This window comes from Zophobas morio, unplaced genomic scaffold (assembly GCF_036711695.1).
Source record: "Zophobas morio isolate AGI-343-1 ecotype UQ-CSIRO unplaced genomic scaffold, CSIRO_AGI_Zmor_V1 ptg000235l, whole genome shotgun sequence".
Classification (NCBI taxonomy): Eukaryota; Metazoa; Arthropoda; class Insecta; order Coleoptera; family Tenebrionidae; genus Zophobas; species Zophobas morio.
In genome coordinates, this window is record NW_026972339.1 from 23503 (window position 1) to 41742 (window position 18240).

At 36.2% G+C, this 18240-nt stretch overlaps 2 protein-coding genes and 1 non-coding gene across 3 annotated transcripts; 2 read left to right on the forward strand and 1 right to left on the reverse strand.

The window, feature by feature from the left end:
• The first annotated feature begins 272 nt into the window (after positions 1 to 272).
• LOC135146498 (uncharacterized) lies at positions 273 to 5414 on the forward strand. The gene has a single exon (XM_064078634.1). The coding sequence runs from the start codon at positions 273 to 275 to the stop codon at positions 5412 to 5414; it is 5142 nt and encodes a 1713-aa protein (XP_063934704.1).
• A 163-nt stretch (positions 5415 to 5577) lies between these two features.
• On the forward strand, positions 5578 to 9993 carry LOC135146499 (uncharacterized). The gene is made up of 6 exons (XM_064078635.1): positions 5578 to 5581; positions 5632 to 5811; positions 7076 to 8551; positions 8606 to 8851; positions 9607 to 9935; positions 9988 to 9993. The coding sequence occupies exons 1-6, from the start codon at positions 5578 to 5580 to the stop codon at positions 9991 to 9993; spliced, it is 2241 nt and encodes a 746-aa protein (XP_063934705.1).
• A 7543-nt stretch (positions 9994 to 17536) lies between these two features.
• Positions 17537 to 17620, reverse strand: Trnal-uaa (transfer RNA leucine (anticodon UAA)). Its single transcript has one exon. It is a non-coding gene; the product is annotated as a tRNA-Leu (tRNA).
• Positions 17621 to 18240: the final 620 nt, after the last annotated feature.

Consider the following 18240-nt stretch of genomic DNA (forward strand, 5'->3'; position numbering starts at 1 on the left):
AGTACGCTACTGAACGTAAAAGGTGCATGAGTGAACGGTTTTTCCTCTCGCGTGTTCCTCGTTGTACTTCTCAACATCAGGCTACCAAGAACCAGGGGCCCCTGTCACCTACAGCAGGATACTCCAGGTTAGTGGTACTTCTCAGTTATTCTCGGTCCTTCGCGCAAAGTTAAGTCACGGCACCCCGCGTGCACATTTGGTCCTAATCGGAGCCGGATCATAACCTCACATTTATCGGTTTCTCGGTCGACGCTTTATCGCGTATCGCCGCAATGACTAACGAAGAAGTGTTGCAATCTCAAATTAAGAAGCTCGCCGTACTGAAATCTACACGGGAAAAGTTATTTGCTCAAGTTCAAAACTGTTATGACTCCGTGAAGAGAACCACCGTTGATACAGCTCTTCAGTTCAAGCCTCGGTACGAAAAACTAGAGGTTATTGAGATAGAAATGGATAAGACTCAGAATGCAATTATTCAGCTAAATGCAGATTTATTGGATAATCGCCATGCTCTCGAAGTCTGTAAGGTGCAAACAGCTTTCGATGATTTAGTATTTAACACACGTGGTCGTTATTTAGACCTGGTGAAGACACAACCTCCGCAGCAAACCAGCAGTAATTCGGTCGCCAACAGCAACCAGCATTTGCCCAGAATAAATATCCCTACGTTCACCGGTCGCATCGAAGAATGGTCGGCGTTTTTCTCACTGTTCGATTCGGTTGTCCACAAAAACGATGCGTTATCAGAAGCTGAAAAATTCCAGTATTTGCGCTCTTATCTGCGAGATGACGCATTAACAGTCATTGCCAATTTTCATCTAACCCCCGAAAATTACGCACTGGCGTATGAGGCATTGCAACTTCGCTACCAGAATAAAAGACGGTTGGCGACTCACTACGTCAATCAAATTCTAGGTTTTACTCCTTTATCATCCCCAAGTTCTAGCAGTTTGAGACATTTTTTGAATATTCATTCGAATTCCATTAATGCTCTTAAGGCTTTGAATCTTCAAGACCTTGGTGATTTTTTGCTGTTTCAATTATCGTTTGCAAATTTGGATCCTGTATCTAGAAAAGCTTTTGAGAATACGCAAAGTTCAAATTCCGTTCCCAGCTATCAGGCGTTAATTGATTTCATAACGGATCAGAATCGAACGTACGAACTTCTCTCTCAGGACACAAAATCACCGAAATGTAAATCTCTATCAGTTAAGTCATTCCGTGCTTCACTCATGACAAATGCCAAATCCGATGCCCCCTATACGTGCTCTGTCCCGTGCGTGCTCTGCAAAGGTTCACATCCCTTTCCGGCATGCAGCGAATTTCTCCAGAAAACAAATGAACAGAAATATGATACGTTGAAGAGATTGAGACGATGTTTCAACTGTTTGGGTGCTCATAATCGAAATGAATGTCAATCTCGTAAAACTTGTCGTATTTGTCACAGCAACAAGCATCACTCCGTGTTACACCAGGAGTCCAAGGCGGATACCTCCGAAACTAGTACTTCTCCCTCTGTAGAGGAAAGAAAATCTCCCGTTGTGTTTTCGTGCAAGACCTCAGCGGAGCGCAACACTGTTTTACTAGCGACTGTGACAGCCCAGATCCAAGACTGTAATGGAGATTATCACAAGATAAGAGCTGTGGTTGATCCCGGCTCTCAAGTATCAGTGATTACTTCATCAACGGCGCAACATTTGGGATTAAAAAGAAGCAGATCTCCCATTGAAGTTACTGGCATCGCCAGTTTTCCTGTCAGAACTCAAGGTCTCATTCGTACCACTCTACGCTCTAGAACTCATGCTGATGTCGTAAACGTTCACGCTGTTGTACTTTCGGATATTCCTAATAAATTTCCTAGTCAGACGTTACCTTCTCACATTAAGGATCAGTTCAGTCATCTAACGTTAGCTGATGAAAACTTCCATCAAGCTGCTCGAGTTGAATTCTTAATTGGAGCAGATCTATATCCTCACATTTTATGTAATACGCAGCCTAATGTTATTCAAGGACAACCCTCTGCCATTGATACAATCTTTGGATGGATAATTATAGGCTCGATTTCATCTTCAACAAATTCCCCGTTGTGTTCTCTTCTCACATGCACCGATTCTCTTGATGATACCGTTCGTAAGTTTTGGGAAACTGAGACTCTCGCTGATAACCTTTCAGTCTCCAATCCTGAAGATGACTTTTGTCAAGCTCATTTCAAGGACACGCACTATCGCGATCGCTCAGGCAGATATGTGGTATCAATGCCAGTCCGTGAGCAGCGCTCGCCGCTTCTCAGCAACCGAGAGACAACTCTGAACACTTATCTCAAAATGGAAGCTCGAATGTCTCGGCGTCCCCAACTCAACGCTGCTTATATTACTTTTCTCCAAGAATACCGCGATCTCGGACATATGCAACTAGCCGCACAACCTTCCATGTACGTAATGCCTCATCATTGTGTTCAAAAGGAAACTAGTTCAACTACCAAAGTGCGAGTTGTGTTTAACGGATCCTCCCCTGACTCAAACGGGACAACGCTTAATCAGCAACTTCTGCCCGGTCCTAAGCTACAAAAGGATTTGAGCCACATTCTCATGAATTTTCGCCTTCATGCTATAGCAGTCACAGCGGATATTCGACAGATGTATAGACAGATTTGGTTGAATCCAAAGCAACGTTATCTCCAGCACATATTCTGGAGGCCAGATCCCGCTTCTAATGTGCAGGAGTATGAGTTAAAAACAGTGACATATGGTTTAGCACCATCAGCATATCTTGCTCAACGTGTCCTTCTCCAGCTCGTCGAGGACGAAGGGCATGAGTTCCCATTGGCAGTACAAGCTATCACAGAAAGCACCTATGTGGACGATATTGCGCATGGTGCCTCTACAGTTGAGGAAGCGAAGTCGCTACAGTTACAACTCGCAAACCTACTCACTCGTGGCGGTTTCCAGCTGAGAAAATGGGCTAGTAATGATCCAATTGCTCTAGATCATGTTCCAGAACAGCATCGTGAATCTCCGTTGAATTTCTCAAGTGACGATCCTTCTATTAAGATTCTTGGATTACGGTGGGATCCTCGGTCTGATACTTTCACCTATTATGTACAAGAATTTGATTCTCAAGTTACCAAGCGCACTGTTCTTTCTTATATCGCTCGAGTCTTTGATCCCATGGGGTGGTTGTCTCCAATTGTATTTTGGGCTAAGCATTTTCTGCAACAGATATGGATCTCTAAAGTGGGCTATGATGATATCCTGCCGCCTTCCCTATCGGAGGCTTGGGGAAGGTTTTCTTCTCAAATGCGGTGTCTACGCGCACTTAAAATTCCTCGATACATTCTCCAAAGTTTGCCACGTTTGCTCTTGGTGGGATTCTCGGACGCTTCCTCTAAAGGATACTCCGCTTGCATCTATTTACATGCGTATGATTCCAGTAGCACTTGCAGCAATCATCTTTTGAAGGCCAAGAACAAAGTGGCACCCCTCAAGACATTGACTATTCCTCGATTGGAACTCTGTGGAGCGTTGTTATTATCTAGACTACTTCGTGATGTGATTAAATCTCTTAAAGCCGTAAGATTTGAAAATGTTCATCTCTATACCGATTCTCAGATTGTTCTTGCATGGCTCCACACCTCTCCTCATCTTCTCAAAACCTACGTGGCCAATCGTGTAGTTCGCATATTAGAGCATACATCTCTTCACCAATGGGCACACACAGTGTCGAATCAAAATTCAGCCGACTTTGCGTCTCGAGGATTATTTCCCGAAGAGATCATGGATTGTCATTCCTGGTGGAATGGACCAGATTTTATGCAGAATCCGCCGTCCAAGTGGCCCGTAAGAGGCGATAATTATGTCGCACCCGAAGAGCTCCCTGAGCGTAAAAACGATCCTATAGTTTTGCGCATCCAAGCCGACCCAGAAAATCCTCTGTATGAAGTTGTGTCACGATTTTCTTCATTTAGTAGACTACAACGCGCTTTCGCATTTATTCGCCGATGGCTACTCCGAATAAGATGTCCCGAGATGAAGGGTCCACTCTCAAGCGAAGAGATGCGATACTCGACCTTATCGCTTGTGCGTCTCACACAGCAAAACCATTTTCCTCTGCTTATAGAAGAGTTGCGTTCCAAAGGTCACACCACAACTCCATTAAGGAAGCTGTTCCCATTCTTGGATGCAATGGGTATAGTTAGGGTGGGCGGACGGCTACGACACTCCGCCCTGCCCCTAGATGCGAAACACCCTCTGCTTTTACCTCAGAAAGCTCATCTCTCGGCTTTAATTTGCGACTACTATCATCTGTACGCTTGCCACGCTGGACCTAGAAGCGTGCAGACGCTTATACAGCAGAAGTTCTGGATAATATCGATTCGATCCCTCCTACGGCAGCGCATTTTTCGCTGCATTCGCTGTTTTAAGTTTAAATCGAAACCTGTATTTCCCTTCATGGCTGATCTACCACCAGCTCGAGTTCAACCTAGCAAACCGTTTTCCTCTGTTGGCATTGACTTTGCCGGACCCTTCACGGTCAGGGAAAGTCGTCGACGTAAGGCCCACACATACAAAGGGTATCTCTGTTTATTCATATGTATGTCTACGAAAGCGGTCCATTTAGAAATGGTCTCGGAACTCTCCACGAAAGCCTTCTTAGCCTCGCTCAACAGATTCACCGCACGCCGTGGTCTACCCTCTGACATATACTCTGATTGCGGACGTAACTTTCTCGGCGCCGCTCGCCACCTGAGGGAGGTGAGTCAGTTTCTACGTTCGCACTCCTCTGAGATAACGAGTTCCTTAACTTCTTTGGAGATAAAATGGCATTTTAACCCTCCAGCCGCACCCAATTTTGGCGGCCTATGGGAGGCTGCGATCAAATCCGCAAAGAGTCTCTTGTATCGATCAATCGGCACCTCTCTCTTAACTTTCGAAGAGTACAGCACGCTATTTTGTAAGATTGAGGCGGTATTGAACAGCCGTCCCTTATGTGCCGTCACCTCTAACCCCGAAGATGCTGTAGATTACCTAAGCCCTGGACATTTCTTAGTCGACAGACCGTTATTGCAACCTCCTGAAGCTCCCTTGGAGGACAACTTGAATTGGACCTGTCGGTGGCAACTACTCTCCCAGCTGTATCAGCGGTTCTGGAAGAGGTGGTCTACGGAGTATCTCCATACTCAACTCCAACGTCAGAAGTGGAATAAGGATCAACCAAACATTCAACCCGGCGCCATTGTCGCATTGTATGGCGCAGAGACTACCCCCCTTTCATGGCCGTTAGGACGCGTACAAGAGGTACATCCTGGAACCGATGGAGTCGTCCGTGTGGCCACAGTGAAAACCGCGACCGGTTTATATACGCGTCCGGTAAACAAGCTCGTGATTCTCCCAACCCAATTCTCAATGGAGAATTGAGTGAACTCTCATAATGTACATAAGGAACTCTCTTTAATTTTCGTTTAATTTTTCGTTAAATTTTGTTAAAATTTGGTGGGCGGTTATGTTCGAACAATAATTGCTCCATTCCGGCGCACGCGCGAGTGAGCGGAAGTAGTACGCTACTGAACGTAAAAGGTGCATGAGTGAACGGTTTTTCCTCTCGCGTGTTCCTCGTTGTACTTCTCAACATCAGGCTACCAAGAACCAGGGGCCCCTGTCACCTACAGCAGGATACTCCAGGTTAGTGGTACTTCTCAGTTATTCTCGGTCCTTCGCGCAAAGTTAAGTCACGGCACCCCGCGTGCACAGGCTCATTTTTGTAACAACAAATTTCAAAACATTATTTCTATGGAAAAATTAACTACACAAGAACGTGAGTAGTTTGAATCCTCACAAATATGTCATATATGTTGTGACGGGCTTGGGAGATTTTCAAAATTAACTTTTGTTAATTTATTATATATAAAACTGTAAAACTCTTGTCGTGGACCTTGTGCCCGACATATAGTGAAAATATTATTTATTTGTTCGTAGGCTGGTTCGTGATGATGGTAACACATTCTAGTGACTGGACAAAGGGACTACTTCAAGTATATGCATTTTGCTTAAATGAATAATTATATTTAATTTAGAAATGAGAATGTACAAAAGAGATTTAGTCATATGAGAATAATTTGGAATAACAATAAATTGTAGTGTAGTTTAATATGCAAATATAATTATCAGAAAATGAACTTCAGTATTAAAACATTTTTAAATAAATTCAAGAAAACTTTATAACTTTGAAACTAAATCTTTGAAAGCATAATAAAACAAATATTTAAAAAAAAATCTAAAACAAAAATATAACAAAACTTAAAATTGGTACCATAACTCAAAATTTGGTAACAACTCAAACATTTGTAACAACTCAAAAATTTGGTAAGGAACATTATAGTAGTTGCGTGGTCAGCGTTCATCAAACAATATAACTGTTTAACTAATAATTTCAATGCAAATTAAGTTTTAAAAATAGATATAAATCTCAAAACGTTATCCAATCGAGAATACAAAGGGCGATTTATCATCAAATTTAAACTGAACTTTAAAAATATTAATAAAAACAAAACTTTGAACTTTTTATGAAATCGTGCACATTGTTGGAGATTTTAACACTTACCCCTTTGTGTCACAACACAAACACACACTAAACAGGCAACTGGCTAGAGGACTCTGATCTTTTTTGGATCTTTCGATCTTTTATAAGTAAAGACCCCTCCAAAGGAGTTGTTTTCGCAAAATTGTTTACTAGTTACCAGTTTATTTGGGGAGTCGTAAAAGTATTTGTGTTTCCACCAAATTAGGCTTAATTAACTGTAATATGAAGATTTTTAGTGGCAAAATGTGCTTTTTGTTAAAATTAACAAATTTAAACCATGAAATTATAAAACTGGACAAAGACATCGTGTCCAGCCAAACGACGCCAATATTTAACTGTGAAATTATAAACCTTGATTAGAATGGTGTGAAATCATAAAATCCAAGTTTCACAAGGACAACCTTGATTTTTACGACAATGACGATTGTTCTGATTCATACCAACATCTCCAAAAATAAGTAAATTTATCGCCCGTTACAATGTAAAAAAACATTTTCAGAAAATAACGTTAAAGTGCGCGATCATAATCACTTAACTGGAATGTATAGGGGTGCTGCACATCAGAGTTGTAATTTAAATTATAAAGATATTTGTGTTATACCTGTGGTGTTTCATAATATGAGTGGATATGACGCACATTTTTTTGTTAAAGAACTTTCAAATTCAATAAAAGGTGACATTAAATTGCTTCCGATCAATAAAGAAAGATATATTTCATTTACTAAATTTGTCGATGATACAAAAGTTAGTTTACGATTTATTGATACTTTCAGATTTATGCCCTACAGTTTAGACAAGCTTTCTTCCAATTTAGATAATTCACAAAAAATTATTACTCAGACAAATTGTAATAATATGGAAGAATTTTATTTGTTAAACAGAAAAGGAGTGTTTCCTTATGATTATATAAATTCCTGGGAGAAACTCCTTGAAACAAAACTACCCGAAAAAAAGGATTTTTATAGCCGCTTATACGAACAAGATATTAAAGATGAAGATTATTCTCACGCTATCAAAGTTTGGAATACTTTCAATATTCGTACATTAGGAGAATATTCCGATTTATATTTAAAAACAGATGTGCTTCTTCTATCCGACGTATTCGAAGCATTTCGAACTACGTGTTTAAATACTTATCAACTTGATCCCTTACATTATTATACTGCACCAGGCTTAACATTTGATGCCATGTTAAAAACGACAAAAATTAAACTAGAACTCTTAACGGATATAGATAAAGTCCTTTTTGTCGAGAGAGGTATTAGAGGTGGAGTTTCCCAGTGTTCTAATAGATACGGTAAAGCCAATAATAAGTACATGAATAAAGACGAATATGATCCTTCACAAGATAGTACCTATTTAATGTATTTTGATGTTAATAACCTTTACGGAGCGGCAATGTCTCAATGTTTACCGTATGGGAAATTTGAATTTGTAGAAAATTTCAATATTTCAGATATCTTAGATACTTCTGATAATTCCACAACTGGTTATATTATTGAATGCGATTTGGATTATCCAGTAGATTTGCATGAAATACATAGCGATTTACCTTTAGCTCCAGAGCACATGATACCTCCCATTTCAAGGTCTAAACTTAAAAAGTTGTTATTGACTTTATATCCTAAGAAAAATTATGTTATACATTATAGGAATTTAAAAATGTATATAAAATTTGGTATGAAAATAAAATGTGTACATCGTGTTCTTAAATTCGAACAGTCTGCGTGGTTAAAGGAATATATAGACTTAAATACAAGGCTTAGACAGCAAGCGAAGAACGATTTTGAAAAAGATTTTTTTAAATTAATGATTAACGCTATTTATGGTAAATGCATGGAAAATGTTCGAAAACATAGGGATATTCGATTGGTCAGTAAATGGGAGGGACGATGGGGAGTTCGTTCTCTTATTTCTAAACCAAATTTTCACAGTTCCGTTGTATTTGATGATGATTCAGCTATCATCGAAATGAGTAAATTAGAGGTGTTTTTAAATAAACCAATTTATGTCGGTTTTTGTATTTTAGATATTTCTAAAACTTTTCTCTATGAATTCCACTATGGTTATATTAAGGAAACATTTAACAATAATGCAAAGTTGCTTTACACCGACACTGACAGTCTAATTTACGAATTTCATGTAGGTGATATATACGAATATATTAAGAAAGATTCTCATCGGTTTGATACTTCAGACTATGATTTGTATAATGTTTATGGTATAGAACAAAAAAATAAAAAAGTGCCAGGTTTGATGAAAGATGAAAATAACGGTAAGATTATGTTAGAATTTGTGGGTCTCAGATCGAAAATGTATGCATATAGAGTTGCAAAGGATGATTTTAATAAAAAAGTAGTTAAGAAATCCAAAGGTAGTACGAAAGCTTCACTTAAAACAATAACATTCGAAAATTATAAAGAATGCTTATTTAATAGCCGAAATTACGAAAAGTCCCAAAATCTCATCAAATCAAAACATCATATTGTTTACACAATAAAACAGGAGAAAATAGTTCTCAGCCATAATGATGATAAGAGAATTGTTACAAGATTTGCAACGGATACGCGACCTTGGGGATATCATATTTCGCCACCAGAAATGTGAAGAGTGGGGAATTATAATATAAAAGCAGTTTAAGTTAGCTGATGATTTATTCGATGTTGGTGATTTCACATTACTACAATGTCTGACTTGAGACAATTTGTTGATTTGCAAGCATTTTGTGCATCCGAAAATGTGTATAAAATTTATCTTCGCGCCGCTGCGAATGATAGGACAAAATTAAATTTGTTCCTTTACATTATTGAAAAAGCAGAATTTATTGTACCGGATGAAGTGTTTAAATGGATTGCTGAAAATGAAGTTGGTTTTTTTACTCTTGACATATGTGTACTCCTACAAAAGAAACAATCTCTTGACAGCTATATTGATGCATTTCTACATATATGTGAAAGAGACAACATTGAAATTTAAATTATGCTTCTTTGGAGTTTTTAATAACCACCAACTACCTTGATAATTCACTAGTTTATAAATCTTTTATTTATAAATTATTAAGTGATCATCGCTGGCAGAATCTGGGGGATATCTTCTATCCTGTTGAAAATATCCAGAAAAATTATCGACGGATCGAGCAATGTGTTGACGAATTTATGTGTCGAGCTGCATATTTGGCAAATCACAAAGCACTCACTACATTCTTTGAGGCTCTAACGATAATCAATTACGATTCCTTCACATCTAAACCCTCTGAAAATCAGGAGCACAAAAGAATTTTCACCTGGCTCAAAAAGAACATTGTCAAAGGCGAAGCTAATCCTGAATTACCATTAGGATGGACCGAAGGACCAGATGAAGTAAGATGGCCCTTAATTAAATTAGATGATTATAAGTATAAGAAAACTTTAGATGTAATTTTTGGTTCTCATAAATAAAATACACAAAAATGGTTGTATATGTAGTTTTATTTACCCCTCAAACATAATACATTAATTTTAAATACAGTAACATTTTAAATTATTCACAACACTCTGACGACATCTTGTGCAGGAATGTATTTTACCATTCGGTCGTGAAGAATAAGACAGTAGGCTGTGGTGTCTGCTGGAATACCTGCGGTCGTTTCAAACCACAACGTAATTGTAACGGGGCCTCTCTTCAAAGCTTCCGTTTGTTTAGAACAGTCGATTACTACTATGGGTGTCTTTTCTTTAAATTCATCCTTATCGAATAATGGCTCGCTAGTTTTGGATAAGAACGATGTCTGGAACTCTTTAAACATATCATAGAGAATTGCATAACGATTATTTGTGAAATCAACATTCAAGTTGTCGTAGGGATACATGGTATCGTTAAGATACAATTTGACATCTCTCAGATTACAATGATCAAATTGACTGTAGTTTTTCTTCAATTGATTTTTTCTTCCCTGTTGCAATGCAAAAAGTATGTACTGAGGTTTTTCTAAGGAAGTTTTAATAGTCCAAGTATTAGTTATCGATTGAACTGGTGGCGCAAATTCATGTAATTCTTTACTTCTAAACATAATATCCAATTCCCTGTTGCTTCTTACAATATCGATCAAGGCGATCCTTTCGGCATCGGACACGGACAAGTGATGCATTTTCCAGCATATTTTACTAAGTTCTACTTTAATTTTGTATTTATCATTTGAAGAAATTAAAGCATTTACATCGGTATTAGAACGAACTAAAACAAGCTCTTGTCTTACATTCAAAATAGCCTTTTTGAAATCTTCGCAAAAGCCAAAAATTATTTTTAATGGAATCGAAACTTCAAAAGTTCCATTTTCTTTAATTATATTCGAATCTTTTTTAGGAAACCATCCAGCATTCTCTAGAGCTACGCTTTCATTACTGTTATACGTTACATATCCTTTCATGGTGGACGCTAACTCTGGGTTTCTAATACTATCCACAACGACTCCAGCAATTTCATATCTTATTTGATTAAACAACAAAAGAACGCCATTATTTACAAATTTGATTTCTGGTTTCTGTACAATTTCATCGATTTCATTTTTCACAATAATCTTACCCTCTATATGCAATGTACTCAAATGAGGAAAAGTGTATAAATCTTGATGTTCAATAGGAATTCTTATTTCATCATCATAGTTATATGAGCTGTTAGAATAAGGCAAGTGGGTATGTCTTTCTCCATAATAAATTGAATGATCATATGCAGCTTTTTCGTTTACGTTTAATATTTCAAAATTCATTGCTGTTTTTTATACTGGATAAAAATATTATTTCAAAACCGTTAATCCTAGAGATTCAAGAAATCTACGATTCCCTAATGTTAAACGTTTGATCCTTGTAGAAGGACTGACTGATTTTCTTTTCATCGTCCTATTTATATATACCGAATTTCGGTTTTTTAGATTTTCATTAAAAATAAAACCCATCACGTAAGCTTCTTAAGATGCAAACGTACACCCACCTCTTCACCTCTAAAACTAACAATATTTCCTTCTTGATCTGTTATTTTAACGATTATCTCATCTATTTGTTTCGTATTAATTGGTAGATATATAACATTTAGTGGTCGCTCCACTATTTTGTAACCGGGAGGTACTGTTGGAAAAAATTGATGTATTACGTGAACGGGATTTCCGTTCTTATATGAACCAGTTACTATATTACAATAAACGCAAAGAGCATTCACTTTTAAAATTTTTGCTGGAAAATCTGATATATGAGTTTTATGCGCTTTCAGAATGTTGTTCTTAAATCCTAATAAACTTCCTAAGGAATCCTTTCTTGAAAAATTTATATCAAGGGTACATTTAACTTCCGATTTTAATGTATTATTATTTCCTCTGATTATTAAGTTTGGTGTTGACATTTTAAATTTCTTTATTCTATTTCCGTATTCGTCAGTTTGGTATTGAAAATAATGTTCCATATAGTTTTTGATTTCTTTATTTAAATACGACTCAATGTCTTCTATCTCATAAGAACCCTCGGGAATTTCTATATAATGCTCTTTTTTGTCTGGTGTAAAAAAATAAAATTTGTTATTATTGTTATCGATATTTGGAAAATAATTCCAAGTAACCAAACTTTCTAATCCTAAAGCATAGTTATAATCTTCCAAGATAATTGGTGGATAGTATCTGCTCGAAAGTACAGAACTGTTTCCATCCAATGAAAATACGTTCGACATCGTAGTACTTGCTTCAACGACACTATCAATTGAACTAAAACGCTCTAACTTCGAACAATCTTATTTGTAACAGTTATATAGAAATCGTAGACATAAATGTCCACAATTAATAGTTTTAAAAGTCTGTAAAGCTTGATGATTATATACTATATTACAGGAACCGTTGCTCTGTAAATATTTGATCAGTTCAAGAGGTGGCCTCAAATCTCCATAACTATCGAAGTATATAGCTTCATTTCGAGTTTTTTTATAAGCTGTCCAATGTGTTCCAGAACCTTCCTTATTGTCTAGATTTAATATACCACACTCATTAAGGTGCACTTTATTTGGAAGCGAATCTTTCATAAAAACTCCTCTGAAGCGAGGAATTTTCAAACGCTTTACATATTTGCAAATGTCGATGTTGGTGAGAGCATGTTTTGGAAGATTTATCGGGAGTTCTTTTGAAATTTTGATGGGGCTAAAAAAAGACCATATCCTCTTTTATATGGTTTCAAATATAATCCACTCCCTGACTTTCCTACAGCTATCGACTCCATTTTCTGATTGTGTCTTTGGTTTTCTTTCAACTGTTCTTTAGCTGATTTAGCATCGTTAACAGCTTTTGCAACGGCTGCTGCACCACCACCTAAAGATCCCAGAGCGCCTAAAGCGGCAAATATTGGTAGTAGAGGTAAAAATCCACCACTTTTCGGTATGGGTATTATACGTCTGTGACGAAGAGGTCTCACTCTCTTTTTTCCTTTTGATGATTTTACTGCTCTCATGGCCACTTTTACAGCATCGTTCATATTCTTAAATTTCTTATTTTTTAAAGCAAGCCTGGCGGATTTTCTTAAAACGTTAAAATTCAAGGCCTTTCCACGTCTAATAGTTTTTCTTTTGATTCGACAACCCATACCAAGTTTTATTTTAGCTTTCATAGCAGCCACAACACCTAAAGCAGCAGCTTTTTCCCCGAAAGATGCGTCCGAAGAACGTAGTCTAAGTTTTGCTTTATCTAATAGAACTTTATCGGCTTTATGTCGATTTTCCAAATCTTTATGTTCACTGTAAGCTATATCGTGAAATTTGCAAGCTTCGTCTAATTGATTTCGACCTTTATCTCCTCTTGCTAATCGTTTTTCTAATTTAGTTCCTGGTCCACAAAAGTTATAACCCGGAATATGAAGTTCAAACGGTAATTTATTAATAACCGAATTTACGATCCCACGTCCACAATATGTTTTTCTGTAGGTCTCACTACGACGACTGTTCCTTGTTCGCTTCGTAATCTTCATTTATACTCAAACTTTCGTTTCAGCTAAAATACTAATGGAATCGTAGAAAAATTTAGTATTTATACCCCTCCACATGTCGGTTTCTTAATTAGATGTCGAAATGCGTTTGATCCCTCAAAACCTTAAATTGCCGATAAGCAATAACGATATCAAAATTAACAGTGAGAATAAAAGACACGGAGATCTTTTACCATCGACAGTAAGATGTATTATTGTCGGACCGTCTAATTGCGGAAAAACTAATGTTATGATAGGTTTAATCGAACATCCAAATGGTTTAAGATTTGAAAATGTCTACGTGTATTCTAAATCTCTTTTCCAACCAAAATATCAATATTTGGAAAATCTTCTAAAACCTATTAAAGGTATAAATTTTTATAGTTTTAACAATTTCGACAATAACAACATACCACCAGCGCACAAAGCTAAAACTAATTCTGTCTTCATTTTTGACGACGTGGCATGTGACAAGCAAAATTTAATGAAAGAATATTTTAGCATGGGACGACACAGAAATATAGATTGTTTTTATTTATGTCAAACATACACATGTATTCCTAAACATCTAATAAGAGACAACGCCAATTTTATTATTTTATTTAAGCAAGATAATTTAAACTTGCGTCATATTTATGATGATCATATCGGTACTGATATCACATTTGATAAATTTAAAGAAATGTGTTCATTTTGCTGGCAAAACTAGTCTTTTTTTATAAAATGTTTGTGAAATGTTGCATACGTATATAAGCCTTTAATTCAAATAGATTAATTCAGTTTATTTGTATTTTCGAAAGTCTTAGGAGACATGGATTCGAAAATATCAGATGTGCTTGATTTAAAAAAGAAATTGATTAAGAAAAGAAAAGATTTACAAAGAAAATTAGAACTAATTAAAGCAACTCAAAGAAATGAAGAAAAAAAGTATGAACCCCTTACCAAACATTTGGAAACATTAATTGAGAGAAGAAGTGAATCTGCAATAAAAAGTAATCAAGATGTGAAAACAAAAAATGCATCGAACATTGAGCACAGTACACCAACAAAGCGAAAGTTGGAAAATACAATTCTATCTCCTGTTCGTGCCAAAAAAACTATCAATAATACACCAATGCAAGAAGAAATTTTCACACCAAGACAAAAAAGAATTGCTACAAAAGTTACTAACCTTGTGAAAAGAATCGATACAATCAAAAACGAAAAAGAACAAGGAATGAGTCCGATTAGTTCAAAATATGATATTCTGTCACAGGGAGATTTCGAGGAATCAATAAATAAAACAGATGCACAGAACAATGTGTTCGAATACATTCCCGAAAAAGACAATGATAATTACAACTTCGATGAAGTTCTTGAAAAATCTGTTCAATTAAGTAAAAATTATATTAAAAACATCGTTGATACAGATGTTTACAACGACTATTTAAATGATTTTGATGAATTACCGAGAAAATATATTGACGAAATGCATCACGATACAGAAAGTAAATTTGATCACAGAACAGGCGTAAGACATGACACGTTCTCAGAGAAATTTTACATTGGTTCGAAGGAGGTACAATTTGTAGGTCCAGATATAAAAATAGATAATGAGATATTTATAGGGACGCCTGGAATTTATGAACTCATTTTTAAAAAGAAGCCTATTCATTTTACTGTGGAAGACAAAGAAATATACAAAAAAATTCTAGAAAAAACTAATGCATATCGAAGAAATTTCGATGAAAATGATCGAATATTGGGTACAAGTTCTATGAAATACAAAAATATTATAGGACCATTGTTCTCAACTCTCACGAAGTATAAAAAGCCGAAGAAAGGTGGTCAAGTATTGTTTAAAGAAGTAAACGCTAATAAAGTTGATTATGTGTATTGGGAAGATCCAAATGAATTAGTTGAAAGACTGAAGTTGTTAGTCGCTTCCCAGACAGCAGGCCACTCAGGTCACCAAAACGAAATCGTTTCTATAATAGAAGAACTACGCGAAGCTAAAATTATTGCTTAATATGACTCTGGATAAATTCGGACGTCATTTGCTGAAACATACTAAACTTTCAGATTCAGTTGACGATGCTATGATTACTATTTCGAACTATATGTTCTATAATCTAATATTTCACTTCGAATCAGCTAAAACCATCGAAAACACATACATATTAAAGTCTAAAGAAACTCACTACACGTTTCCTTTAGAAATTGGTTCAATTGCAAAATTAAATATTACTAGCAATGAAATAAATATTTGTGTAAATAACAAAATATTTAATAGAGAAGAAATGGAAGGACTTTCATTACGTAACGGTGACCGTATCTCGTTCAAATATGCCTTCAATAAAACAGAAAATGTACCAGATTTGTTCGCTGAAATGATAATAAAATGCCCTGTGAATTTTGAAGAATCATTAGTTACGTCCGAGAAAGCATATTATAAACACAAGAGCAATAAAAATGAAGCGCAAGAAGGTGTATGAACCAACTCCCATTAAAAGAGATATTGTTGCAGAACTGCACAAACCTGTAAGAATTAATTTTACACGACGTAAGGTGATAATTAAGGGTATTAACGAAACATTACAAGCAGATTTAGTGGAAATGATACCGTATGCTAAGACAAATAGAGGATACAAATATATACTTATTGTTATTGACTGTTTCTCAAAATATGTGTGGGCTGTTCCAGTAAAATCGAAAGATTCTCAACAAATAACGACTGCAATGGAAACAATTTTATCCAAGATCGTATGGTTACCCAAAAATTTACAAACAGATCAAGGAAAAGAATTCTATAATATAAAGTTTCAAAATCTTATGAAAAAATACAAAATTAATCATTACAGTGTTTACAGTTTAAAAAAGGCCTCAATCGTTGAAAGAGTAAATCGCACATTGAAAAATTTAATGTGGAAAGAATTTAGTTTGCAAGGAAATTATAAATGGTTAGATTTATTGCCAAATGTGGTACATCAATATAATAATTCTTATCATCGTACTATAAAAATGAAACCCTCACAAGTTAACAAAAGTAATGAGAAAGCTATTCTAAAAGCTGCTTATACTCGCATTAAAATAGTTAGCAATAAACAAAAATTTACAGTTGGTGACAACGTAAGAATAAGTAAATATCGTGGAATCTTTGATAAGGGATACACACCCAATTGGTCAAATGAAATTTTCGTAATAAGGAAAATTAATCTCACTAATCCCATCACATATTTTTTGAAAGATGAAAAGGGTGAAAACATTTTAGGTGGCTTCTATGAAATGGAACTACTAAAAGTTAAGCATCCAGGTGTGTATCTCGTTGAAAAAGTTTTAAAAAAGAAAGGCAACCAACTGTATGTCAAGTGGTTAGGATTTAATAGCACCCACAATAGTTGGATTGATAGAAAAACAATTGCATAGTCGCTTCCTTCTCAGTCAGTCGAAATAATTGACGAGATGAAGTTGGTTGTAGTTGACGTACAAGGTTTTACTCTGCAAGAATTCATTGTAAAAGAACTTACGATATACGATGGAATTAACACAATACATGAAACATTCAAATCCACCAAACAATTCAACCAACTCGATGAAAAAGCCAAGAAACAAGCCAGATATCTAGAACGTTACCATCACATGTTGAGATTTAATGACGGCTCCAAGGATCAGATATTTGCAAAAGAAATTTTGCTCAAATACATCAAGGAACATGGAGTGGAGGTCTTATATGTAAAAGGAAAATGTAAAGAAAATTATCTCATGGAAACGCTAGGAAAAGACTGCCCCAAAGTTGTGAACCTCGAAACAATTGAAGACTGTGTGAAATTGCCTAAAGAAATCCCATCATGTGATAATCATATATCTAACAATAAAAAATGTTACTGTTCTTTAAATAATGCTAAGTGTATATACAATTGGTTGTATGAAATATTTCTTCAATAAATGACGTAATATTAAATTGTTTTTCATTTAAACGCAAAACAAAACTGTAGAACTGCATATAAAAAAACTGTCAGGTGTGGGATTCGAACCCACGCTCTCTTTCGAGAATCAGAGCTTAAATCTGACGCCTTAAACCGCTCGGCCAACCTGACTACGGACATAGAGTCAGATCGATCGAGCACAAGGCGATGACAAAGCAAGGTCAACGCCGAGGTCAGTCACGTTCATACACAAACAGTCAATTGTCGATCAAAAAGATCAATGACCGCTCGATCAAAAGTTGTGGGGCTCCTAGCTCGGGTTGACCTCATTTGACCTGAGCCAGGAGCCCCACTATATAACTACTAGCCAGAATGCATAAAATTGACCTAAACGACTCCTTTTCCTACTCTGAGACGATTCTGCATGATTTAAGTGTGTTTGGTGGCTCAGAACCATCAAAAAACGTTGAAATATAGTTCAAATTCAATAAAAATCGACAAAAATACAGTTTCTAGCTAAAATTTCATGGTTTCGATGCACTTTCCGAGCCCGTAGAGTATCTGAGTGGCTTAAAAGTACAAGAAAACACTTCAAAAGTGACGTTTATGAAGAATTTTAACAATTTTCTTGTATCTACGAACGCCAGAATGCATAAAATTGACCTAAACGACTCCTTTTCCTACTCTGAGACGATTCTGCATGATTTAAGTGTGTTTGGTGGCTCAGAACCATCAAAAAACGTTGAAATATAGTTCAAATTCAATAAAAATCGACAAAAATACAGTTTCTA